The 26,994-nt window shown below is 56.4% G+C and overlaps 1 protein-coding gene across 1 annotated transcript in view; it reads right to left on the reverse strand.

Moving 5' to 3' along the window:
• Nucleotides 1–22,003, reverse strand: part of NIBAN2 (niban apoptosis regulator 2) — a 50,626-nt gene extending 28,623 nt beyond the window's left edge. Inside the window, exon 1 of the mRNA XM_059925667.1 lies at nt 21,776–22,003. Within this exon, the coding sequence (XP_059781650.1) occupies nt 21,776–21,830 (55 nt within the window). The 5' untranslated portion in view covers nt 21,831–22,003. The remainder of the gene's footprint in view (nt 1–21,775) is intronic.
• Between the last annotated feature and the right edge of the window lie 4,991 nt (nt 22,004–26,994).

Raw genomic sequence — 26,994 nt, forward strand, 5'->3', positions numbered from 1 at the left:
CTGACGCGGCTCCTGCTCAGGACCTGTAATCAGGGGGGAAGCCGGCAGGAGGCGGGTAATGACAGGCTCCATCAGCCGGCAGGAGAGGAGGCCTGGCAGCCCACCCGTGAGAAGAGCCTGAACCAGCAGCTGGAACCCTGCAAAGCCAGAGCCAGAGCCAGGAGGGGACAGGACAGCTGGGTGCCCCCGCCCAGGCCAGTCCTTGTCCAGAAGGGGGACAGCACCCAGCGAGGGCAAGGGACCCATCCAGGGTCATCCAACTTCTGGACCCAAGAGGATTCCCACCCCAGCCGTGTCCTGCTCCCCCGCGCAAGGCCGTCAGGGTGAGGTGGGCGTCCTAGCTGACCAGGGGCTGGTCGAGAGGCCAGTGCAGCTCAGCCCACCTCCACACCAGGCCCCTCCCATCTTACCCCTGCCACGGCCTCCAAATTTCTACCCCCTTGGCTCCCAGCCCCCTCTGATCCTTCCCACACACAGGAACCATGGGGATCTTTTTGGTACAACTCCCACCCTGAATCTCCCCTGCTCAAAAATTTCCATGGTTCCCACTGCCTTTAGGACAAAGATCAAGGTCCTCGGCGTGCCCTTAGACCCCTGGGTGCCCTTCCTCCCCGTGGGGTCCCTCCGGGTCAGGGACACCCCTCTCTTCTCACTCTCCACTGCACCATCCCTTCCCCCGGGATGTCCCCAGGCTGGGTGGGACCTCCCTGCCCAGCGCCCCCCCCACCCCCGCTGATTGCACAGTGGGTAAGGCCTGTGCCCTGTCTGATACGCCCAGGCAGTACCCACCACATCTGGCACAGGACCTGGCACAAAGGAGGAACAGGAAGGAAGCCCCGAGTGAGAGGCCAGAGGCAGAGGTCCTGAGCCAGGGCCCCCAACCCCGCGCCGGTGGGGAGCCGCCGCCCACACCGAGCAGCAAAGCTCCACACCCGCCCCCGAGATTCCTCACCACAGAAAGGCATGCCCGACCCGGGGCCGCGGCTGGGTCCCGGGGCCATGAGAAGGTGCACCATGCTGTCCTTCCCCCTGGGGAAGGTGGCTGCCAGCCTCGAGGCTTCCTCCCTGCCGGCCTCAGGTGCCCCGCAGGGACCCTCTGCTGGGTCACCCCTCCCCTGGGGCCAGTTATGAACAAGGAAAAGCCTCACTCCGTAATCCAGCAGCCAAGGCCCGGTAACAATGGACACCTGACAGCACGCCAGCTCCGTGCTTCACGTGGGACTTCAAGACAGCGCCGAGAAGCAGGGTCCTCATCACCCCCGAGGACAGAGGGGGAAACGGAAGCATGGGGCAGCTAAGGAGCCTACCCGGCCTCACACAGCTGGTGAAGCACCATGCCGGCTGGTGACGCCCAGCACCCTGCGGGGGGATTTGCCACACTTTGAGCCCTGGCAACAGCCCTAGGAAGTGGGTACAGGTATCACCCCCACTGAGGACACAGAGGCTGTGAGGCCCAGTGGCTTGTCCAAGGCCAGCCAGCTGTCAAGTGGAGAACCCCAAATCCAAGCTGGGACTCGAACCCAGGCTCTCCGGGAGGTGGAAACATACCGGAGACAGTCACGCGAAGCACTCTGTAAAGGATATCGCCAGACCCCAGAGACCAAGGCTCATCCATCACCAAATTCTCAGCACCTGCCACGGGGCCCGGCACACTGCCGCCCGCAAACGCATCACGCCAAATCAGTTTCAGGATCTCAATCCTCCCTCCCTCCCCAAACTCTTAGCCAGACTTCAGGGCCTTACTCAGACATCATCTCCTCCATCACAATGCTTTGCAGTTTCCCATTTGCACGTAATTACAATAATAAGTGGGGCGTGAGCTAATGCATGTAACATTTAGCCCAATGCCAGGCACGAAGGCAGCTCCCATCTATGTTAGCAATTATCGTCAACATTATTTCATTCAACCCTCACCCAGATTTATTGTTAAACCCATTTATAGATGAGGAAACAGAGGCTCAGAAACATGAAGTGATTTCCCCAACATCACACAGGCAAGAGCAAAACCAGGACATGAAGCCAAGCCAGCCTCTGTTTACCACTCTACCCCAGTACCTAGAACTGTGCAAGTCACAGGTCAGGAGTCCCTGTTGACTCTCTGGCAACATTTCCCCACTCGCCTGGCAGCTCCCCAGGTCAGGGTGGCATCTCGGTCACTTCTGTATCCCAGGAGCCCAGCGCGGCACCAGCCTTGGGAGAGGAGAGTGGGTTTCTCACAGAGGCAGGTGTGTTCTGGGGCCAAGCTCGAAGCAAGAAGCAAACCCGGAGCTCAGAATGGCCTCTCTGGGCCTTAGTTTCCTCGTCTGTAAAATGGGCATAAGGTGATAGTTTCCCCCTCCCTCCTCACTCAGTGACTAGGGGTCCTCGGGAGATGTTAGCTTCTGTCGTTAACAGTTAAAGCGCCCTCAGGAGATGTTGGTTTTGCTGCTAACAAAGGGCCACGTGAGCCTTATAAAGGTTCGTGGCTGTGATCTTAACCTTCAGCACCTGTGGAACGCCTGCCCTAGCGTGTTCCCTCATTAGTGGGCCAGGCACATACGTTGATAACAGGCCACCGGACCTGGGAAGGGCACTCTGAGATGAAGTCCAAGCTCTCCACTGGACAGATGGGGAAACCAAGGCTGGGGGAGTGGGGAGGAGGCAGCCAGGGCCCCGTAGCCTTGTCAGTGGCCCAGCTCCTCCTGAGAGCAGCCTGGGGAGAGGAGTCTGGGGCTTCAGCACCCAGTGAGAAAAACTGCCTCTGGTCTTGGGGTCTCTGGCCTGGAACCCTCTCCCAGAGCCCACCCTCTCCGCCCGGCCATCTCCTCCCCCTCCTCCCCAGGCTTGGACGTCACCTCCTCAGGACCACCCCCACCAGGACAAGTCCAGTGCCCCGAAGTCTCCACCACCACAGCCTTGGTGGTTTTTGCAACCACCGTGACTGTCTGTGGGGGGCAGGGGGGCGGTGGTGACACAGAGACCCAGCGCCAGGCTCACGTCTGGCCCAGACGGGTGCTCGACAAACGAGTGCTGAATGAACAACCTGCGGTGGAAGGTCACCCAGTTTCGGATGCCAAAATGGCGGCCCCGGAGGCCTGGGAGGGAGGCTGAGCAGGGTAGAGGCTGAGCAGGGTAGAGGCTAGCCGGGTCTCCCAGCACGAAGGCAGCTTTGGGGCAAGGCAGTGGGACCAGGAGGAGCCGGCCAGGATTCCTTACAAAGCTGCTTTTAAAGCTCTTCTCCGTTAGCAAATATTTAACCACGGCTCAGCGACCCAGGTCTGGTGGGAGAGCATGCTCGGAGGAAGGAGGGGGATGGAAGGGGGGGCGAAGTGGAGGCTCATGGAAGTGCCCCACCCCCCAAAGGCAGACCGCAGACCCGCACCCGCCGGGGCTGCCCTTCCCTTACACCTCGAGGAGGCGGCCTTAGCGGGAGGAAGTCGATTCCCATCTTGACACAAACAGAAGGAAACAAAGGCCCCCTCATCCCCTCCAGCCCCTCCCTCCCCGCCTGGTGGAGCCCAGTGTCGGCTGTGGGCGCCCGACAATTGGTGGCTTGCTCTGGGAGCCCAGACCCCGGAGTCCCTGCTCTCTGGGAACACAGACCCAAGCTGGGGCAGGTGGAGAAGGGGTGCCAAGGCCCCCTGCAGTAACCCCGACCCACGGCAGGACCGGCCCACCCACACCCGCCCTGTGCCACTTCCACTCTCATTGGTCTCCAGAGGCTGGTGTCCTGCACCAGGCCCCGCCACGGCCACAGCCCAGGCCAACAGCGCCATGAAGGATGGAAAGGAAGGTTGAAGGCAGCCTGCAGGACCAGCCTCCTTACCCCGCTCACCCCGCTCCACTTCCCCCATCCTCCTGCCCAGAGAGCCCTCCCGGGCTGGGGAGCCAGACAGACACGGGACAAATCCCAGCTCCGTGGGCCGGAGCCTTGCTCTGAGCCTCAGTATTCTCCCCCGTGCACTGGGGATGATCAGCTTCTCCCCCGTACGGTTGCTGTCATCAGGTCGGGCACAGAGGCGGCTGATCGGTGACGGTGACTTTGTCAACACTAACCTCCATCCCGCTCACATCCAGTCCGAGTTCCTACTGACTTCTCAGCAACATCCCTCACCTGCATGCTCTTTTCTTCCTTGCCACGCCCACTGGAGCTTGAGCCCTCTTAGCCTGGGACCTGGCCATCTGTCAAAACTGCCCCCAGGCCGTGGTGCCCCTCAACACACGCCCGCTCTCCGCCCAAAGTGCAGAGCGCTGAGGCTGGACCGGGCGCCCAGGGCACTCTGCCACGGCACCCTCACGCTGGCGGGTGCCCACCACAGGCCCGGACCCCTGTTTGAGAACCCACCACCAACTTTCCCCTTAGTGCCCAGACTAGAGTTAGACCCTGAGATCCCGGCAGAACCGGCTGCCTGAGCCCCTCTTCCGTGACCAGCCTGATAACCAGCATCACCACCCAGCCCCTCCCACCAGCCACCAAGAAGCAAGGGGCGGGGACAGCCTGAAATCCACGTCCTCCATCAGTCAGCCCAGGATCAACCAAAACGGTAGCTGGGGGCAGCACCAAGGACAGGTGAGGGTCTCCGGGGCTCCACCGTGCTGGCCGAGAAAGGTTTTGTGTTGCCCTCATTCATTCATTCATTCATTCATCAACCACGGGGCACTGGGCATTCAGGAGTGAGTTAGACAAACCCACTCCCTGTTGTCTAATGAGGGAGACAGACTGTCAACAAAACCTACAATGGGGCTGGCAGCAGCAGAACCCAGAGGAGGGGCAGCTAACCCAGCCTGCAGGGTCGGGGAAGACTTCCAGAAGGAGGCGGCACCCGAGACATGAAGGGGTGCTGGCAAGGTGAAGGAGGAGGTCTGGGCAGGGAGAGCATGCCAAGCACAAGACACAGGGAATGCAAAGATTCAGACACGCGAGAAAATATTCATCTGTTCCGCAAACATCTCTGAGTACCTTCCTGTGTCGAGAAGGGCACTTCCACAGAACAGTGTAGTGTCAAGTTTCTAGAATTTGATCTCAGTTCAAATACTAACCCCACTGCTCACTGACTGTAGGACTTTGGACATGTGGCTTAATTCTCTCTGCACTTCAGTTTCCTGGGCTGTAAAAATGGGAGTCACAGTGGTACCCGCCCCCGCCCCGTCGGGTTGTCATAAGGATTCAATGAAATGAGTCAAGCCACAGAGCCTGAGCAGATGGGGGCTTGTATCATCAATGATGATGCCTGAATAACTGAAAGGAGTTCCACCTGCCCGAGTGTCGGTGGCCGGGGGATGAGTCGTCAGGTGGGCAGTGGGGTCTTTCACAAGCTCAGGGGTCCCACCGTGTGTCCACCTGTGCTACTGGCAATTTTCTGTGATGTGTTTCGTGCCATGAAATGGGGACCAGAAAAGTGGAATCAAAACAGCAGCTACCCGGTCCCTCTGCGGGCCATTCAGAGGATGGGAAGGTAACATGCTTGGGGTCCAGTCTATCTGGGTCCTTGTCCCTCAGAGGTTAACTATTCAGAAAGGAGAAGTGGACAGAGAAACATCAATGAAGATTCAGAAAGCAAACACCCAACAAACCACAAGCCACCAAACCTCGGTGGACCACAGCTCCCTCTGCATCACAGCACTGCAGCTGGGCAAGTTCCTCGTCTCTCTGAACCTCCACTTCCCACAGGGAGCCTCACAGGGTGGCAAGGCCAAGGGCGAGTCTAGATGGGAAAGTGCTGTGAACTCCACCAGGGCGGGACCACAGTGTCTTGCTTTCCTGGTATCTTGTATTTATACCTCTCTCTCTTTTTTTCTTGTCTTATTGAATTGACTCAGACATCCAGATCAATGCTAATGAAAATACCTCTATGGTTTCAACATCAAGTTTGCATAGGCTTGCTCAGTATGTGACGAATGATGCTGTAAAGGGCTGAGTACCAGGTAAGGACTGTTAAGGGAAAAAAGGGAGGACCTAGCTCAACTCCCAAAACAAAAGAGTTGGATAATTATCAGGAAAAGAGATGCCGTGGAAAGCCAGCCATAGCCAGGCCCCGGCCGAAATGGAGCCTTCTCGAGTGACCCACCCATGGCAGACAGGACTCCAGAAGGGGCTTTCCATCTCAGGTGCCCAGTGGTGGGACAGGTGGCCCCTATAGAGTAGGGAGCTCCCTGTCACTGGAGGCATACAAGCAGAAGCTGGATGGCCAATTGGCAAGGAGGCTGTGGAGAAGATTCTGTCCCAGGAGAGAGGTTAGCAGTAACAACACAAACAGACAGGGAGGGACTTCCCTGGCGGTCCAGTGATGGAGACTCCACACTTCCACTGCAGGGGGCACGGGTTTGATCCCTGGTCGGGGAACCAAGATCCCACATGCCACGAGGCTGGGCCAAAAAAAAAAAAAAGATATAACACAGACAGACCCAGCTCTGCTACCATGAACTTCCCAAGCCTCAGTTTCTTTATACATAAAATGGGGGTAAAAATAGCATGCACCTCAAAGAGTTGTTGTGAGGACCAAATCAGAGAATGCGTGAGTAGTGTTTGGCACTCTGCCTGACTGTTGGTAAGAGCCCGATAAATGTCAGCTGCCATTCTAATAAGAGCCAATCACTAATAAGTGCCAGTTACTGTGGCCAAAACCTAATGGAAAAAAGGCTAAACGCAGACACACAAATCCCGCACATTTCATTAGCCGAGTGCCCTCTGACACCATCCTTTTCACTAAGTCCAAGTCAGCCTCCTTCCCAAGCTGCTGCCTCCCCCTGCCCATCCCCCTGCCCATCTATCTGTCTATCTATCGCTCTATCCCTCCCTCCCTCCCCCCCCCCCCCCACCACACACACACTGCTGCCTGCAGTGCTGGCTCCCTGGGTCCAGAGGGAAGTGGGGTGGGAGCAGGGGGAGGGCTCAAGGCAGGGAGGGAGCAGCAAAGGGAGAGCAGCCCAGGAAGGGAGGGAGAAGGAAGATGAGCCACTATGAGAATTCACTCATGTGCTCGCTGCTGGGCCAGAAGGAAACCCAATCCCAGGCTGGAATGCCAGGGACCCTCGGCATGGAGAGGCTTCATGCAGATAGAAGATGGAAAGTTTATTCAAATAACAAGACTCCAGTGGCCTGCCCTCCTGAGCCAGCAAAGGACACAGGCCCTGCCCCACCCTGGGGTCACCAGCTGCATGTCTCCTCGGGCTCCAGCAGGCCCAGAAGGGAAGGTACAAGGGCAAATCCCCTGGGAGGCCCTGCCAGCTTCACATTCCTTGTTCCAAGTGCCTGCATGCCCCCCACCTGTGCTTCATGGGAAACTCTGCTCTCGGCCAACAGGCCCACGTTCTGTGTCTGCTTCTCCGGGGGTCAGTTGAGGGTGAGTGGGGACGGGCTCACTGTCTCCCCTGGCAGTGATAACGGATTCCAAGCCCAGATTCCAGGTGGTGATGCAGGGTTAAGAGCGCTGTGGCCTGGGATTTCCCTGGCAGTCCAGTGGTTAAGGAACTGCCCTGCCAACGCAGGGGGCGTGGGTTCAATCCCTGCTTGGGGAACTAAGAACCCACATGCCACGTGGTGCAGCCAAAAGATTTAAAAAAAAAAAAAAGCCCTGGGGCCTGAGTCCGGGCACCTGACCGTGACTGGGTGACCCTGGGCAAGTCCCTCACCCTCCCTGGCTCTCCAGCACGTCTGTCCAGTGAAGGGCCTGGACTCCTTCGGGCTGGACCCTCAAGGCCTTCCTCAGACTGTGACTGTCCCTGACAGCCACACCCCCCATTCAGGGCAGAACCCCGTTAGTCATCAGCATAACTTTGCTTTAACAATTAACTGGTGTCTGTTTCCCCCACGAGGACAGGGACCCTGTCTGTCCCGTTCATGACCTATCCCCAGCACCAAGCACAGCACCGAGCACATAAAACCTGTCCCTGGATGTGAGATTACACCAGAGCCCTCGATTCGGTCTCCCAGGCATCTTACAACACAGGAAAAGGTTGGGGTTTTCCAGAAAGGCCAGCTCAGGCCTGGGGACAGACCCTTCCCAGCCCCGGAGGCAGTGTTTGCCAGGGGCTCTCCAATCCCAGTAGGGTGTTTCCTATACAGGTGGGGTCTCGAACCTGGAGCCGGCCAGGCCAGCCCAAGGTCACACATCAGCAGCAGAAAAGGTCACCACCCCGTCACGCAAACCGAGCTGTCACCTAAGCTCGGATCCTCAGTTTCCTCTTCTGGCAGATTCTGTCAAATGATACAGCACCTGCAAAGGGCCTGGGAAATTGGAGCTGAGCAGGCCCTGCACTTGAGCCTGGGGTGAGGTGAAGGGACGGAGGGGGGTGTGTCTGCAGGACTCTCACCTGGGGCCTGCAGGTCACCCTGCTTCTGTGTCCCCCATTAGAGGAAGATCCCAGCCCCATTGGGGGGGACAGATGTACCAGCACTTTGAAAAACAACCACCAAAGGATAGTGCACATGAGGGGCACTGCTGCCATGGCCAGCAAGAACCACAGCAAAACCAATTTCTGGGCAATTCTGGTTCCCCCAAATACCTGCACTCTCTCGGCTCTGGGGCTCCGCAGAGCTGCCCCTCTACCTATGACTCTTCTTTCTTCATGCCTTGGGTCTCACCTACACATCCCCTTCCCCAACAAGCCTTCCCTGACCCTCCAAGTCTGGGTCACTGCTGCTCCCTTGGCTCCCAGAGATGCCCTCACTCCCCACCTCGGCGGGGGTTCCATGCTGGGTCCTTCCTCCCAGAAAGGGGTCCTTGGGAGGATGAGGACCATGGTTGCCTCCCCATCCGGCACCCCCAGCCCCACACACGACCTGGCACTGAGCAGGCTCTCAAACAATGGTGGGATCGATGGATTAATCCCATGGAAATGATTTAAGGCTGTCCAACAGAGCACTGCCTGCAACAACGAAAAATAGAAACAACCCAAGTGCCCAGCGATAGGCGTTTGGCTGAGCAAGTTAAAAGGCAGGCTATTGCGGCCATAATGGAATATTCTGTAGCCATTCTACATGCTTCAGGGGGATGACCAGGAGGCAGATGCCCACAGCCCACTGTAGATTTTCATCTTCTTCCTGTTACTTCTCTTTATTTTCTAATTTTTCTTTGATATTAGATATTGCTTGTGTAATGACAACAACAATAAAAGGCGGAGCTCTGAGGAAGCTCAGAGTTGAAAGGTCCAGCCTCCAGGGGCTGAGGAGGTGACCTTTGTTGGATGCTGGCAGGTGGGAGCCATTGTGGGTCTGAGGGGGAGGTCAGAGCTCACTGCCAAGACCTGACTTAATACCATCCTGTCGCTCGAGTCCAGCCTGCCAGGGCTCCTCTGGGAGGGAAGCCCTGACCTTGGCAGGGGCGCCAGACCCCAAGGGCTGAGAAACTCTCAGCTCTGAGGGTTCACTTCGTGCCAGGAGCCAGGCATGGCTTCCGTCATAAAGCTCACGACACTGCGAGGTGGTTATGCCTTCCCCATTTTACACATGGGGAAACAGAGACACAGAGAGCTGAGGCCACAAGGCAGAGGGGGAGCCCTGAGCACTGCAGAAAGGGGTCCTCGAGCCCAGCCTTCCGCCTCACACACCTTCAGCAGCCGACGTCCAGCTCTAAGCACCCAGCGGGCCTGCGCATCACACGGGGGCCTGGGCCACGTCCTGGCCGGAGCAGTGAGTGGGGTGCCTAAGGGCTGGAGGACTGGTGGGTCACAGACCCGCCCAGCTGGATGAGAACAGCACGCGCCTCTCGCCCCACTGTTCCCACCACGCCCACCTATACTGTCTGGCGCAGAGACTCCACGCTGGAGAAGCAATCCACCACTTCCCGGTGTGAAACCCCTGAGTCTCATCCATCCACCCGCCCCCCGCAAAATCTCTATTGACATGTTGATGAATTTCCTTCTATATTTTTTCTACACCTGCACAGACATACATACTTGCAGACGTACAGCACATCTTCAAGGCTGGTGGTCATTGTCCTAAAAGCCAGATGACATCCCAGGCCCTGGGAGGGGCCAGCAGCAGGATCCCGGCCTGTCACAGCACCCCTCCTGGATGGACCCGTTTTCCTGACCAGGAACTGAGACACCAAGAGGGGAAGGGACTTGGGCCACTTGGAGGACTCTGGGAGAGTCCCTGGGCCACCAGGAGACTGTTTCCTCATGTGACAGGAGGGCAAGTAACAGGCATCGCTGAGAGATTGGGTGGCCGAGCTCCTCCCGGGCCTGGTGCAGGGCCCACATGGGCGAGCTCTCTAGGAGCGTGGTCATTTCATCACGATGTGCCCTCTGATAATTATTTAATTAATGATTGGTCGGTGACCACTTGTTCAGTGCATCCCTCCAGCCAAACCTTGAGCTAGCTCTACGTGGGCAGGGCCTGGGCGAGCTTGGTTTGGGTGCCACGCACACAGTGGGCCCTCAGTCAAGGTGTGCCCCTGCGCCTGACGCACAGTGAGTCAGTCGGGGTGCCAGGACCCAGGTGTCCCATCCCCAGCCTGTCACACCAGGGCTTAGTCCCAGAGGCCCAGCGCCCAGAGAGGTCGGGAGCCAGGGGGAGGGTCGGCCCACCCAAGATCAAGTCCCTGGGCCCTGCCTCTCCCGGCCTCACCCTTGGGGCTCAAGGACAAGAACAAAAGACTCAAAGCCAGTGAGTCAGACTGAGAGGAATACACGCGGGAGAGAGGAAGCTGTGTGAGCGCCGCTGCACGCACCCCCGGCCTGTGGTCTCAGACCAAGGTGGGGGGCAAACGCTCCTTCCAGACGGGCAGAGGGGAAGTCAGAACCAGCCAGGGCCGTGCCCCTGCCCACGTCTGCCCCGCCCCTCCATACCCCCCAACGCACTCTCTGCACCCACTAGACCCTTCATCCAAATAGCTTCAGGTCCCTGTGCTGCGAGATGGAAACCTTGCAGGACATTTACTCATTCATTCACTGCTAAGGAATTAATTTAAAGTAACGAATTTTAATTATAGCTATTGATTATTGAGCATTTACTATGCCCGGCACTGTGTTAAATATGCATAAATGTAACTGATAAATGTACATAATGCAATTTAACCTTTACATTAAAAGCATATCCAATATAATAAGGGAAATAGTATTATTATCATTCCCATTTTACAGCTGGTGAAACCAAGGCATCAAGAGCCACAGTTAACTGTCCTAGGGGCACCTGGCTAGTAGCTAGTGGAGCCAGCTCTGTCCCTCGAGGCCACACTGCCTCGTAGTGCTCAGATCACTGACAAGAACCTAGGACCACAGCCACATGAGGCACCCAGAGGAGGCCCCAACCCAGCCTGCCACGAGTGGGTCCAGGGAACAGCGCTCCGGGCTGCAGGCTTAGTCCGTAGGTCCTGCAAGGCCTCTCAGGGCCTAGAACTTGGCCCAGAGGACCCCCAAGAGGCTCTCGCCCAAATCTTTCATTGAGCCCCGGTGGAAAATGAGGCCCAGCGTGGAGGCTAGGCCGAGCTCCCCTCCACGGTGCTGGACTCTCAAGCCACACGGGGGACTCAGGAAGAGGGGAGGGGAGCCGAGGGGCTCTGCCCCTAATCACACAGGAAGTCTGCTGAGCCCCACCCTGGGGGGCTCCAGGCCTGACCGCGGCCCGGCCCCCAGCCTGCAGGGCAGGCCCCAGAAGCACCTCCTCTCAGATTCTGCCACAATTTCAACAGGAAAACAGGAAAGCTGAGCTGGGTGGCCTGCTACATACAGCCCGACTCGGAGTGGAGGTTTGTCTCCCAGGAGCAGGCAGGCCTGAGAAAGTAACCCTTCTGCCCTGAGAAGGGGGCCTCACCTCTGGTCACAAAGACTCAGGTCAGGGGGAGAGAAAGGGCTCGCTGTGTTCAGCCACTCAGCCCAAATCGTGTCCCGCCCCCTGCCCCCCGCCACCCTCCTTGAGAGATGGAATCGCCCCCATTTTCGAGACGGGGGAACTGAGGCCCAGAGAGGAGAAGCCCCCTGCCCAAAGCCCCCCAGTGAGCCGTGGCCGTGCTGAGCAGAGCCCAGAGGGCTGCCCTCGGCCGGGCTGAGCAGTGGTCATCCTGGGGGACCAGGCCTCTCCCCGCTCCTTTTCCTGGCAGCCTGAAATATGGCAGTGGGGGTGGAGGGGAAGGTAGCTTGGCTTTTTTTAATCCTCCACAACACCTAGCTGTCTGCATGTGGACAGGCCTGGGCTGTCTCCTCAGACACAGGCCTATCTGTGAGGCCAGCACAGGGCCGCTTCTCTCATAGAGGGCTTGTTTGTTTACTCAGTTTTCAAAATTATAACCTTCACAGCCCCACCCAGGCCCATCGCTCCTTCCTGACCAGCCTTTGCTGTCTGGGGTGTCCAGGAATGGAAAGGGCCCCGGGTTCCCGTCCCAGGTCTGCAGCCTCTGAGACCCTGGGAATGTCCTTTCCTCTTTCTGGGCCTCAGTTTACTCACTTATGAAATGGAGGAGGGGATTGGTCAGATGACTGCAAAGGGTCCTTCCTGGCGAGCAGGGAGGTCTGGGCCAGAAAAAGGAAAGCAGCCACGGCCCATCAGCAAGCTCCAAACTCAGGGCAAGGGGGAGCTGTGGCCTGAGCAGGCCAGGCCGCGAGCGAACCTTCCATGCTAACCGCAGCTCCGCAGCCCAGTGGGGCCCAGACTCCCCAAAGCTTCAGCCCTGTTCTCTTTTCTCCCCTTCCCACTCCTCTCCAGCGAACACTTCCAAAAAAACAAACAAAAACCAAAAATGGAAACAGAAGTGCAACTGTCAGCCCACGCCCCTCTGGAGGTCCCATCACTCCTAAAATCCCTGGCGGGCAGATGACACTGCTCCACCTAGGACTCAGCTGAATGGAACTGCCATTTACCCAGCGGGTTCCGTGTGCCAGGAGCAACTGCCTCCCAGAATCTTCACGTGCCCCAGAGGCAGGGATCACCTTCCCATTTTTCTGAAGGCGGAGAGTAACTTGCCCAAGGCAACGGGGCCTTTGCTGGCAGAAGCCAGTTGCCTCCTGGTCAAGGCCAGACATGCTGCCTCTTGAGTTGGGCTGACCAAATTTAAAACCAACATGCACTTTAGAAAACATAAAGATCCACTGTCTTTGTAACACAAACCACATTGCGTTCAGCTTGATGGAAGCGTCTTGGATGGCACAAGTCCCATGAGATCAGGGCTCGCGTCACTGCTTCATCCCCACCACCCAGCTCAGGCCCAGCACAAGACAGTTTTCAGAGCGGGCTCTTTCCCTCCACAGCAAGATGGCATCACACAATAAATAATTGCTGGGCACCTGCTCTGTGCCTTCAACACAGCCCAAGGCCCACAGGCTCCCAAGAGGTCAGAGCCAGGAGGGTATCAGAGATTGTGCTAGCGCCCCATTGCACAGATTGGCAAAGCAGGGCCAGAGAGGAAGAAGGACTTGCCAGAGGTCACCTGGCACCAGCCCTGAGACTCTTGCCTCCCAGGCTGCACCCATAAATGGCTCCTGGCAGGTGGGAAGGATTAGAGGCAGGTAAAGCACAAGAGGGTGAGTAGCTTCCTGCCCAAGGGACTCCTCTTCTAGAAGATTCTGGCTTCACAAACTTGGCTGGACACAAACAGCTCTGTCAGGCGTGGGGAGGAAGGACAGCAGCTGCGGCTGGCCTGGCCACAGATGTGTGGGTGGGAAAGTGGGGTTCACACTTTCCAAACCACAATTCATTTTTCCTCTGCCCCTCCTGGGTGCCTGGTTACCCACTGGAGCCCCTGGCCCTGCAGATGGACCCCGCACCCTGGCCCATGCCCTGCACTTTTGTTCCCCTGAGAGGAAGGGCTCCCTCGGCCAGTGTCCTATCGAGGATGATGTGCAACGGTAATGACTGGTCATGACAGGAGCCAGCACTTCCCACATCAGCTCGTTGATCCCTCACAATAACTGAGCACATCTGGGCTACCTTAGGCCCACTTTACAGATGAGGAACCTGAGGCCAGGGGAAGGGACGGCACCTGCCAAATGACGGGGCAGTTGAGACAAGATCTCGAAGCCAGGTCCTCAGAATCCAGGCCCACCCTCTTCCCACTCTGCCCCTGGAAGCAAAGGTTCTCATACTCAGAGCTGCTGAGGAAGAGAGTGAGTCTCCTGTCATCAAAGGAATGGGAGCAGGGGCAGCTAGGACCCCTGACTACCTCAATAAAACAGCCTATGGGGAGTCCATCAATCCCACAGGGCCAAGAACAGGCACCAGATCTTCCCAACCTCACACATCACCATCACCAAGGCCTGGTTGCTCCATCACCCCTACACACACACACACACACACACACACACACACACACACACACACACGTCCCCTGACTGTACCCCATCCACACTGGTTTGGGCCCCTCTCACCACTGGGCTCCCCTCTCACCCACCCTCCTAGGCCTCCCCAGCACACTCAGGACAAAGTCCCCTCTTCTTTAGGGCCAGCCTATGTGGCTCCCTCCTCTTCACCCCATCCCTCCCTCACCCACTGGGCCAGTTGCCCTCTCACACTTTCCTGCTGAAGGTCTCCCCCCCGCCCCCCGCCCCCGAGAACACTCCTCACCCTGAAGAGGGACAGCCAGACAGGCAGCGCCACATGGGCAGGGGCTGTGTCAGAGTTTGGGTATCAGTGTGTCCCTGGTGTCTAGCACAGTGCCTGGCACACAGTAGGAGCTCAGTAACTATTGACTGAATGAATAAAAGAATGACCAAGTGTGTCTGGGGCAAGAGCTCATCACATGCCTGTAGGCTCTCACAGGGATGCAGACGGCAACCCTCTCCCTCAACTTCTTACATCCAAACCCACCCAGCCCTGCCTTTAGAAGGTACCTAAGACCACTAGGAAAAGGTTTTCAGAGGCAGAGAACTCCCATAAGTAGATACTGGCTTTGGGGGTCACAGATGGGAAGATAAGGCACAGAGAGGCATAGCCATTGGTTCAGAGTCACACAGCAAACAGTCAACAGGACCAGGCTCGAGACCCAGATCAAGCATATAATTCTGGACACGTGGCCAGGCAAGGGGGGTGGTGTGTGTTCCCATCTGTCTTTTGCCCCTTCATTCCTGGGCCCTGCCCAACATCAGACACAGAGTAGGCAATGCTGCTGACTGACTCTCCTGTGTAACCACAGCCCGTCTCACCACCCTCCAGGTGCCTGCTGACCGCTGCAGATGTCCAGGGCCACAGGCTGGTGCTCCTCAACCTGGGGCATGCCAACTTCCTGGAACACATGGCAGGGGGCTGGATGCCTGAGGCTACAGGACAGACCTGGCCCATCTCCCTCCAGGTAGTGTCCATGATAAGAGCTACCACGCGCTGTGTTCTCACCACTCACCAGCCCCGTGCTGCACTGTGCAGGGGCTGTCACTCTTGATTCTACGCCCTGAGAAGCCAGCAGTCTCATCGTCTTTAACGGAAGGAAGACACTGAGGCTCAGAGTGCGTGGTCAACCTGTCCCCAAACACCGGTCCATTGAGTGGCAAAGCTCAGACTCGCACCCAAGCAGTCTGAACGCACAGCTTTGCCCAGACCTCTGGACTCCCTGCTTCCTTCTAACTTACTAGCCACTGTGTCACCAGGCTGGTCCCTTCACCTCTGTGGGCCAGAGGTAGCACACCTTCAAACCGAGATGGTAAAAAAAAAAAAAAAAAAACCGAGATGGTTCCCAGGGGGTGGAACCAGGTGCCCTGGAGAGATGGGCACTTCCTGTTCTTCCAGTTTTAAAATCTGGGAGATCAGAAGATTACAGTGTTCCATGACTCAGGCCCTAAGATTCAATCAGAAGAGGGGCATGGCTCTGCTCCACCCTCGAGGGTTTTAAACCTAGGCATCTGCCTTCATCTTTCCTTCAAACTCTGCCCAGCACCTTCGACAGAAAACCCTTCTTCCTCAGGCAGGGAAGTCGGTGGGGGTGGGGCAGGGGAAGGAAAAGCAGCTCAGGAATTTCTGCGACCGACCGCAGGAGGATGCTACGAGGAGACCCGGGCTGGAGTGAGTCATGAGCTCTGCCTGCGGAGGAGGAGGGGGCGCCGGCAGGAGGGCAGGACCGGCCAAAGGCAGACTTGAGTCCGGCCGAGTAACGACGGGAGGACAGATCTGCGCAACCCAACCTCTGACACATGCCGCTGTTCCCACTCGGCTCCTCCCCTTCCCAGCTCCCTCTCCCCACCGCCTGCCTCTGTTTGGGGCCTTTTCCATGCCGTCCCCCTGCCACTAACCTGCTCTGCCCCCGCGCCCCTAACCACGGCCTGTAAAATGCTGGGGAGGGAGGTGGAGGGTGCAGATACAAAGAAACAAAGGAAGGCTTGGCACAGAGTAAGTGCTCGGTTAAACAATGGCTAATCTTACAGGTTCAGAGCTGGAGGTGGGGTGGGGGTGGGGTGCACTCCATCAACGACCATCCTCAGGCAGGAGACAGATCAGTGGACTCCGTGCAGGCTGCAGGCTGGGGAAGCGGCAGGACCCACGCGGTCACACCCAGACGCCATGGGCATCAGTCCGTGTCCCCAGCTCCACGGCCGCTCCTTTGAGCCCGCTCCCAAAGAAAGATGCTCAGAGGTGTCCGGGCCTCCCAGGAACGGGCCTGCCTTGAAACGCCCAGGTTGGTGGAAGCAGGCTGGGGGGTGGGGAGGGGGAGTAGGGCAAGAGGATGAGTCTTTCTTCAGCAGGGAAGCTGACCAGAGCGGGAAAGGAAACAAACACAGTGACTCAGTGTGCCCCTGAAAACCACCTATTTGGTCACACTGGAGCATGGCAATGTCCTGCATTAGGGGAAAGGCTAAGAAAAACGTCTGCATGGATGGCCTCAGGTGGAACAAGATGTAGCTTTGGAGGACGCTTCCAGGGAGGGTCTAATGACCTGGGAGAGATGTTTATTATGAATCGTTTAGTGCAAGGAGCAAGGCACAAATTGAGTCATGGTCTCAGCAATGTGTAATAAACACAGAAGGGAAATACCACGAAAGAATAAAGTTATTGCAGGATGGTGGTGAGTGACTCCTAATTTTGTCTCTAAACCTCGTTCCTCAGGCGGCAGGAAGGGAGGCCCATGGCCCAGTTTGGGTTTAGAAAGGTCTCTTTGGCAGCATGTGTGGGAAGGATGGAGGGGTGAGATGGGAGGCAGCTCTGAGCAGGCGAGGCCGGAGCTCAGGCCCCAGCAGTGGGAAAGGAACAGACGAGTGGAGGCTGGATGGAGGGGGAGGGCAGGGTCAACGCCAACAAAAGCACGTTATGTAAGACGACACAAGAGCAGGGCAGAATCCCCAGACGCTTTACCCCCAGGGGCTGACCCAGACCTTGGCTAAGGGCAGCAGTCAGGGGGCGGGGGGGGGGGGGAATTGAGGGGGGAGCACTGCTTCCGGCCAGCCTGGGCTCCCTGCAAAGCCCACGGCTGCATCCAGGAAGCCAAGCACCTGGGCAGGGGCGCGGCCAAATGCGGACCCCTCCACCCCTAAACTCCTGGGACCTTCAACCACTGCCCGAATGAGGAAAGGCAGGTTTTTAAAATCAACTTGGAGGAAAGATATTAATTATTCTGTTCAATAAATTAAAAAGATACCCCCTTTCTCATATCTGATTGTCAAAAGGGGTGATAATACTTGGTACTGAAGTACCACATGCTGTCAGGAGGGAGTGTCAAATGTTTACAGTCTTTTCAGAGGCTCTGTGTCAACACATCAAAACGTGACCCAGGAGTTCCATTTTATAAAAAGTCTTAGTTCTTTCCTTGTCATATGGGTCCCCCCCTCACTGCTCTCTGGCCGCTCTGTCACCGGAACCTGGTGCAGGATATGTGCAAGGAGGTTCGGGCAGCACCGTGATTACTAGCAAAACACTGGAAACAACCCAATGTCGGTTAACAGGGGTCTGGGTAAATAAACCTCGTCACGCACAGAAAGAAACCCACCCACAGAAGAAGGCAGACTCACGTGTTCTGACATGGAAGGGTATCCACAATATACTGAGTGAAACAAGTCAAACCACAGAAACATATAATTGGACCTCTTTCTATAAACAGAGTTAAATGTGTATGTACACAGAGATGGGCGTTTGGAAACAGTGACACACCAATCTTGAGGGATTTCTTCCGGGCAGTGGGATTGAAGGGAGGGAAGATGGAAGAGCTCTGCTTTTTTCACTTTCCACTCCCACATTGCTTGCGTGTGTGTTACTTTTGCAATCAGACGACATTAGCAGTGGTTGCCTAGAGTTGGGAAGAACTGAGGGGGAAGCGGGGGTGACTACTAATGGGTGGAGAGTTTCTTTGATGGGTGACGTAATGTTCTAAAATCGATTGTGGGGACGGTTGCACGACTCTGTGAATATACAAAAAACCATTGAATGGTACACTTTAAGTGGGTGAATTGGCTGGCAGGTGAATTGCGTTTCAATAAAGCTGCTATTTAAAAAAAGAATTAGCAAGGGGAAAGGTGAGGCCGGCAGAAGGGAGGGGCACAGACACTGGCAAACTTCTGCACGAGCGCTCTCGGATAATAAACCTTAGGGCACTGTGTGTGTGTGTGTGTGTGTGTGTGTGTGTGTGTGTGTGCTGGGGGGGTGGTTCCTTGGCCCCCACAATTTCATCTTGATCAACAGAATTTCTGGAGTAATGATTGAGTCTTTCAAGTCTGTCCTTGAGGCAGAGCCCCCATCCCCCTGACCCACACCAAGCAGGGCCAGGTTTCCTGCCAAGGGCACGGCACCCAGCCCCTACTTGCATACCTCGAGCAACAATGAGCTCACTCCCTCACCTGCTCCATCTTGGTTTATGTGGCTCAGACCACATGCAAAGAACCCCTCTTACAGCACTGATAGGAGCCAGCGGGCACTTCCACTCTTGTTCTTGTCCTGGCCTCTGCGCCAGGTAGAAGGTGTGAGTTGGCCTACCCCTCCCCCCCACCTCTCCACGTCTTAGTTCCTTCCTTGTCATATGGGTCCCCCCCTCACTGCTCTCTGGACCCACTCCAGATAGCCCACATCCATCTCACACATATGCCAACACAGAAGGTAATCAAGGTTTCTAAAAACCCAGGTGGATTCTTGCATCCCAGAAACCAGCATCAACCCTGACCCCAGGGACTGGACAAACCTCAGAGAAACAGGACCTAAACCCCAGCTACAGTTGCTTGCTTCAAACTCCAAACACCTGGTCACTCTCAAGAACAGAGGGTAAAGAACAATCTCAATAATAACGGCAGTTGTTTGCTAAGCACTTACTATGCCCCAAGCACTGGGCCAAGTTTCTGACCTGCATTATCTCATTATTCCCATTCTACAGATAAGAACACTGAGATTCAGATGCTGGCCCCAGGTCATGCCAGCTAACATGCCGTGGAGTCAATGTTGGGACCCTGAGCTGGCTCAAATCTGAGGAGATTTGTGGGGAAACTTTGGGATGGTTAGGCCCTCAGAGCTGGAAGGGACTATGGTCCGCAGGGAAGACACCCTTTCAGTCACAGCGATAAAACAGACTGAAGAAAGTAAGCAGCTGCCTGAGGTTATGCAGGCCTCCTGGCTCCCAGGCCAGGGTTCTTCCTCCACACAAACTCCCTCATGAAAGAAGGAAGAGAATCATCCTGCCACTAGCCCCATGGGGCCGCTGGTGTGAGAACAAGCCCCTGCTTGCCAGGAGCTTTGAAATCCCAGGATGAAAGGCGCCGTGACAGCAAAACAGCACCATGGGCAGGAGCGCGCCTGACCCCTGCCAGGACTTGCAGGCTGGCACTCACCAGCTCACCTCCTCAGGGCGGGTGCAAATCCCCGGGAGCCACTGGCCAAGCCACAGAACCCGACCAGGAACAGGCCTCGAGCTCGGAGCACAGCTGACTTCTCTACGGGGCGGCCCTGGGTCCCTGGGTCGGAAGGGCTCTGGAATTTTAATTGTCCTGCAGGAAAGTGCTGGCTGCTCTAGCTGCTCCGTGGGTGGGGTGAGGAGGATGCGAGGATCACTGGAGGTGGCAAAGCACGCCCCCATTCCCCACAACAGAGATTTCCGAGGCAGCTCCCTTCTGTGGGAGGGGGCTGGAGGCTCGCTGGTTTCCTCCCCTCCCACCTGGTACTGAAGGAGCCCCCTCAGGTGAGTCTGGACCAGGAATTTGAGGCATTTAAGGAGGGCTATTAATAGCACTGAAGTGTTAAGAAGAAAGAGGCCAGCAGGCTCTGAGTGGGCACAGCCCTCTTCCACCGAGCCTGGCATCCACAAAACAAACCCAACCCTGTCCAGGAAAGGACACTTCACCTTCTGTGGCCTCAGTCTCCTCCCCTGTGAAGTGGCAGTTCTCAGCCCAGGAGGTGGGAAGAGGGGGAGAGCCAGAGCTGGGTGTGGAGGGAGGAAAAACCCCACCAAAGAAGGCGCAGCACACCCCAACCAGGCCGGGTGAGGGGCCCCAACAGGAGGTCGTGAATGGATGGACTGTTACAGAGCCCCAGGAGGCTGCCACCAACAGGGAGGGGACAGGAAGACTCCGCCCAGGCCTTCCTCCTCCCAGAGTCCAGGCCTGTCCTACAAGCAAGTATTCCAGGACTTAACCCCCTGCTGGTCTGACGCTGGAGAGGGTCTGACTCATTTCTTCATCACCCTCACCACTGGGCCCGGGCCCAGGCCTGGCACAAAGTGGGATCTCAGGCTGTGAGCCCAGGACCACAGTCACAGGACAAACCTTTGTGCCCAGCTGGGGTGGGAACCCGGCATTAAGGGACCCCTGGTTCCTGTTCTGCAGGGGTCTGAGTGGCAGAACACAGCTGCTGAAATTCTAGAGAACTGCAGGACACATCATGGTAAGTGTAGGCGGACACCGTGCTCTGGGTCCACCAGACAGAGGAAGGCAGATTCAGCCAAGAGGAATGGCCTCCTCTTTCCATAGGCTTCCCCCTCCATCCTCCATGGACCAGCACCCCATGCACTGGGGTCTCCTCTATGCCAGGCTGTGCTAAGCAAGCTATGTGAATTAGCTCACTTAAGTCTATTAATAAGGAAGAAATCATTCACCCCATTTCGAAGAGGAGAAAACTGTGAGGGGCCAGGACACTAGGAGACTTGTCCAGGATCTCATGGCTGGGAAGCAGATGCTGGGGTTCCACCCAGGCAGCCTCACGCAGAACTGAGTTTCCCAGGCAGCCCTCTCTCTCCACTCTCTGAGTTTTGGGGAGGAGGAACCCAGGACCCTGCTGCAGTCCCTGGGCTTCCCCAGGGAGGGGGGAGGGGGCAGCTGCCCTTCTGAGAAGTGGCCACTGTGCAGGGGTGGCTGAAGGAGGGGGCTGAGGAGGCTGGGCTCCGGCCTTGACCAGCCCCCTAAACAAGCTGCCAGCAGAAGCACCCTGCTGTGCCGGAGTCCAAGGACAGGGATTCTGACCCACCCCTCCTGTGTATCCCATCTATCCTAAGCCCACTCCCCAGGCTCAGTCTCAGGCCTTGATGGGCCAATCCCCTGGGAGCCTCGGCCACGTGTACTGGGGCTGGGGCCAGGGCGAGCGGGGGACTGGGACAGCCAGGGAAGGTCAGGACACGCTGGCCGAGTGGGCCTGGACCGCTTCCGGGCGGGGATACCCAAGGTTAAGGGGAGGCTGCGACCCCTCCCATAGCTCGACTGCGGTAGTGTGTTGGGGGATCCGACGAGACCCGGCTCCAAGGGGTGGGTGGGAGTTCGAGTTCCCCCGGGAGGGGGAAGGGCGGCCTCAGAAGGGGCCGGGAAGGGGCGCTCAGACATAGAAGAAACAAGCTTGGACAACAGTCTTGGTCCCCAGCCACTCCCGCCCTGCCCGGGGCCTGACTCTCCCGAGACCCCGGCAGGCTGGCCGGGATGGGGGCGTGGCCGGGGGCTCCCCGCCGGACCCCCTGCGCGCGCTGCGCTGCGCGGGACTCACCTGCGATGTGCTGGCGCCTGGCGTCGTCCAGGTGCGTGGACAGCACGTCCCCCATGGTGAATAAGAGCCGCGGCCCGACCCGGCCGCCGCCTGACGCTGCCCGCGCTGCTCAGACGGGCGCCACTGGCGCCATGGAGCCGGCCAGCCCTGCTCCCGCCGCTCCTGCCTCCCCTGGCTGCGGCCTCGCCCGGCTCGCGCTTCGGCTCTAGCAGCGTCGGTCCGCTGACCGCCTCCGCCTCGCGCCCCAGCCCGCGGCCCCGCCCCGCCAGGCCACGCCCCCGGAGCTGAGCCCCGCCCCCTCGGTGGCTGGCAGGCTGGCGGGCTGGAGGGCTGGCGGGTTGGCTGGCGGGAGGGGCAGGGGGCCGGGGATGCCGGGACCGCCCGCGAGACGGAAACAAAGAGAAGGTCGGAGAAAGGGAGACCGAGGAGAGACGCAGAGGGAGGCGCACCGGACCGTGATCAAAACGAAGAAAGAGATGGGGCTGGTGGGGGCATCTGAAAGAACGGGAGTGCCTGGGGGGCTCCAGCCTGAGTGTCACCCCCTGCCCGACCCGCTTGGGAAGAGAATCACGCCGAGGAGGACGTAGGGGACCGGTAGGCGACGCCTAGACACACTCCTCCCGCCCCTGCTCCCCTGCCCCCAGCCCCGCCCGCCGCCGCCAGCCCTCGGGAAGTTCCCTGGCCTTGAGCCGACCTGCCCCAGAAGGTGTGCCCTCCTATCTTGCACAATAGTGCAGGGAAAAGGGAGGTGCAGGCAACGCTCCGGCCCAAAGGCACCCCTGGTCCCAGTGCCAGGCGGACATTCCTCAGGCTCGGCATATGGGTATTTCAGTTGGGAAGTGGCTTGTGAGACAGGGCAAGTCAGGAATAGAAAAAAAAAAAAGTACTTTACAGTTTGTAAAAGACTCAGATTCAAAACCAGCGGACCAGCATGGACTTTGGGTACCGGGCCTGCGGGGCTGGGCATGATTGGGTCACGGGTAGCAGGGCAATGTGTTTCAATTCTACCCACACTATACCCCAAGCTGGTAGGGGAGACAGGTTAACCCCTGGGATCCCCAAATCATGGACTGCGGTAGCAGAGGTCATCCTTTGGTTGCTGATGCTCAGACCTCCTGTACTGCATACCAAGAGTCACCCAGTTTCTGCTTGCTTACTCCGGTGACTGAGTACTTAACTTGTCAGTGTGCCCCACCCTGTAATTGGACAGCTCTTATTGTAACTCTGACATAGGCAGAAAATGATAATAAAAATTAACTTTACTAAGCACAGGTGCTTCAGTCCTGTCAACGCCACAGAAGGTAAGTTTGAAGTTGACTAATGTGATCTAAGCCAGTGGCCTGTTAGGAACCGGGCCGCACAGCAGGAGGTGAGCGGCGGGGGAGCGAACGAAGCTTCATCTGCTGCTCCCCATCACTCGCATTACTTCCTGAACCATCACTCCCATTACTGCCTGAAGCATCGCACTGCCCTGCCAGGTCTGTGGAACAATTGTCTTCCACGAAACCGGTCCCTGGTGCCAAAAATGTTGGGGACCGCTTATCTAGGCACTCTTCATGCATTCAGTGATAAATGCCTGCTTGCTAGGCCCTTTGCAAGATGCTGGGGATGAAAAGAGAGGATGCAAGCTGTCCTACCTGCTCTGGGACTCAGGACAAGTGGCATTATTGTGAACCTCAGTTTCCTCATCCGTCAACTGAGGATAATGATGCTTTGTTGTGAGGATTAAATGAGATAGCAGAGTGATTAGCACAGCACCTGGCACACGATGGGTCATCTCAGTAGACAGAACCCACCATTCTACTATTCGTTACAATCCCTGCCCTCGAGAGCATAGAGAAACTTGAGGAAGGAACAGAACATTCTGTCTTGAGGAAAATCACAGAAGGAGTAGTGCCAGAACTACAAGTTGGAAAAACCAGAATTTTGACAGCAGATACTGAGGAACAGCATTCCAGGGAGTGGGGAAAGCACAGGCAGAGGCACAGGCTTTGAAGAGCAGAATGTATTCATGCAGCAGAGAATTATCAGGTGGAGTTGAAGTCAAGCTGGCAGAAATTATTAGTTTCCTTCTACAGAGACAGAAACTGAGGCCCAGAGAGGGAAAGTGACTTGCCAAGGTCACACAGCAAGGTGGAGGCAGAACCCAGCCAGAGGCCAAGTCTGCTGACACCCAGTGTCTGGTTCTCTTTGAGCCACCGGTGGTGCTGCTAGCCTTATTTCCTTTTTCCCATGGCCCAAACTATAGGGACTGGAAAGGCCTGCTCTGCTCTGGGAGGTGGGTAGATGGAGGTAGCTGACATCTGAACATCGCAGGGCATCTCCTCAGCTGGCCTGGAGGCCTGGGCCATTTGGGGTAGAGGTGGGGCCACAAGCCAGCCTTTTGCCAGGCTCCATGGTGCACACAGGCCTGTGAGCCTGGAGCACCCACACACTTCCCAGCGTGCCAGGCCCCTAGCCCAGGGGGCTCTCCCTCTTGGCTTTGAAGACCCTCTGTCACATGTCACCACCTAGCCCTTCTGAGCACCCATGGCCTCACATGTGAGACAAACAAGATCGTAGTAGTGGAAAGGCATTGTAAACATGTGAATAGCTCTCCCCAGACCTTGGGGCCAGTCCCCTCTAATTCAAGATTAGTTCAATTCACACACACAAAAATGTAGCAGGGTAGAGGGGAATTGACTGCAAAAAAAATCAGGGTCAAAATTTTGAGATGAATGGAAATGGTCTTTGCCTTGACGGTTACACAGGTGTACATATTTGTCAAAACTCATCAAACTATACAACTTAAAAGGGGTGCATTTGATTGTATGTAAATTCTACTTCAATAAAGTTGATTTAAAAATGAAAAACAGGGACTTCCCTGGTGATGCAGTGGTTGGGAGTCCGCCTGCCAATGCAGGGGACATGGGTACAAGCCCTGGTGCGGGAAGGTCCCACATGCCACAGAGCAACTAAGCCGGTGCGCCACAACTACTGAGCCTGCGCTCTAGAGCCTGCGTGCCACAAGTACTGAAGCCCGCGCGCCTAGAGCCGGCGCTCCGCAACAAGAGAAACCTGCGCACTGCACCGAATAGTAGACCCCCGCGCGCCTAGAGCCGGTGCTCCGCAACAAGAGAAGCCTGCACACCGCACCGAAGAGTAGACTCCGCTCACTGCAACTAGAGAAAGCCCGCACGCAGCAACGAAGACCCAATGCAGCCAAAACATAAATAAATAAATTTTTTTAAAAATAATAAAAACATAAAAATGAAAAACGGAGTTCCCTGGTGCCCTAGTGGTTAGGATTCCGGGCTTTCACTGCCCGTGGCTCTGTTCGAGGAACTGAGATCCTGTAAGCTGCACAGCAAGGCCAAAAAAATTAAATAAATTTGAAAAATGAAAAACAAATATACGGAGCACCTGCTACGTCAGGCACTATTGTAGGTGTTGAGGGTACGTCAGTAAACAAGATAGTTAAGATCCCTGTGCTCACAGAGCTGGAGGGAGAAAGATAATAAACAAATAAGATGGCTTCAGGGAGTGCTAAGCATTAAGATGATATAATAGGACGAGGGGATGGAGTGACAGGTGTGTGGGGGGGTGCCACCTAGGAAGGTGATCTGGGAGGGCCTCTCGGAGGAGGTGACACTTTGAGACCTGATTGGCAAGAAGTCTGCTCCATGAAGACCCAGGTATAGCTACCATTTATGGAGTGGGTACCACATCCAGGTACCACGCCAGATGTTCCCCGCCTCATCTCACAGCCTCCTCGCAACTACTTCGTTGGAAGAATCACCAATTGTGAGGATTTTTAAAAGATGGTATTCCATTGTATGCACTTAGCAATCCTTATTTAAACACTAGATAGATAGGTGGGCATGGAGAGGTCATGCCAGGTAAAGGTGACAGTGGGAGAAAAGGCAAGGGAGATGAGTCCTTATGGGCCCCAAGGCCTGAGGGCTATTCCCAGACTCCTGCAGGGGAGAAGAGAGAGGGTCCCCTGCCATGGATGGGTGGGACGAGATGGGAGGCTCCCCAAGCATCCAGAACATGGGGTTTTTAACTTTATTCTGGGAAGATCGTAAAATTCTTTAGAAGTTCTCAACTCTCCACTACTTTAAGGTAATAAATCAGGCCAGGCCAATTATAATCTTTGGGTGGGGGAAGAATGATTTCTATTTTAAAGGAAAGAAGAAGGATTATAGTCATCGGCACCATATGAGGAAGAGGAAGGGGTCCCAGGAAGTTAGACATCAGGAGAGTTTCTCAACGCTAAAAGGTTGGGAACCCCCGCCCTTATACTTGAGGCTGGTTCAGTGTTCAGTTTTTAGTTTTGAATAAATTAAAGAATCTTTTCATACATTCATTGGCTATTTGTGGGTGATTATTATTATTATTCATATCCTCTGCTTTTCTATTGGAAGGTCTATCTTTTTTCTTATTAACTTTTTAGAGCTCTTTCTATAGGAAGGATTTCTCAACTCTGCAAGGCAGGGGCAGGTTGCGGGGTGGGGGTTGTCTCTGCTCTTTTTCTAGGGCTCTGGGTGCCATCTCTATCCACCAGGCTCTCCCACACCCTTTCCTTGGCCCAGGCCCCAGAGCCTGGTGGAAGATAACAGGCATGTGGACAAAGGATAGGAATGGTCCAGATGGTCCAGATCTGGAGCAGAGAGGGAAGGTTCCCCGCCCCACCCCCACCCCGCCAACATGCTGGGCCTGCCTTCCCCCACCCCACCCCCAGGCCAAGGATGCCACCTACAGACCCTGATTCATCAGTCCTTCAGGAAGTGGCTTCTGCCAAGCTGCCTCCCTGCAGGGCTGCCCCACCCCATCCCACCCTAAAGCACATTTAGAAACAAGAACCCAAAGGTGAAGAAGAAGAATACTTTACTTTGAAAGGGAGGGTCCAGAAGATCAGAGCCAGAGCTCGGACAAAGGCCTGGAGAAGGGAAGGGATTTGCCCCAGAACATATAGTTGGGCCCAGGCGAGGCTCCTTCCTTGTCTTGTAAGAAGGGGGAGGTCCCTTCCTTGCCCTGTTAGTCCCTCTCCCTCCCAATTGGCTCTGAGCCCCAACTCTTCCCTCCCCACAAACCTGTCAGACCTGAAATAGCCCAGGAGAAAAAAAACAAACACCTCTGGTAAACAACAGGGGGTGTGAGTGAATCAGGATCTTGTTTTTAAGGAATATCATGTGTCCACCACTGTTTATCCAGTTGGCATGGCCCGTTGTTCGGAA

This window comes from Balaenoptera ricei, chromosome 6 (assembly GCF_028023285.1).
Source record: "Balaenoptera ricei isolate mBalRic1 chromosome 6, mBalRic1.hap2, whole genome shotgun sequence".
NCBI classification, from domain to species: domain Eukaryota; kingdom Metazoa; phylum Chordata; class Mammalia; order Artiodactyla; family Balaenopteridae; genus Balaenoptera; species Balaenoptera ricei.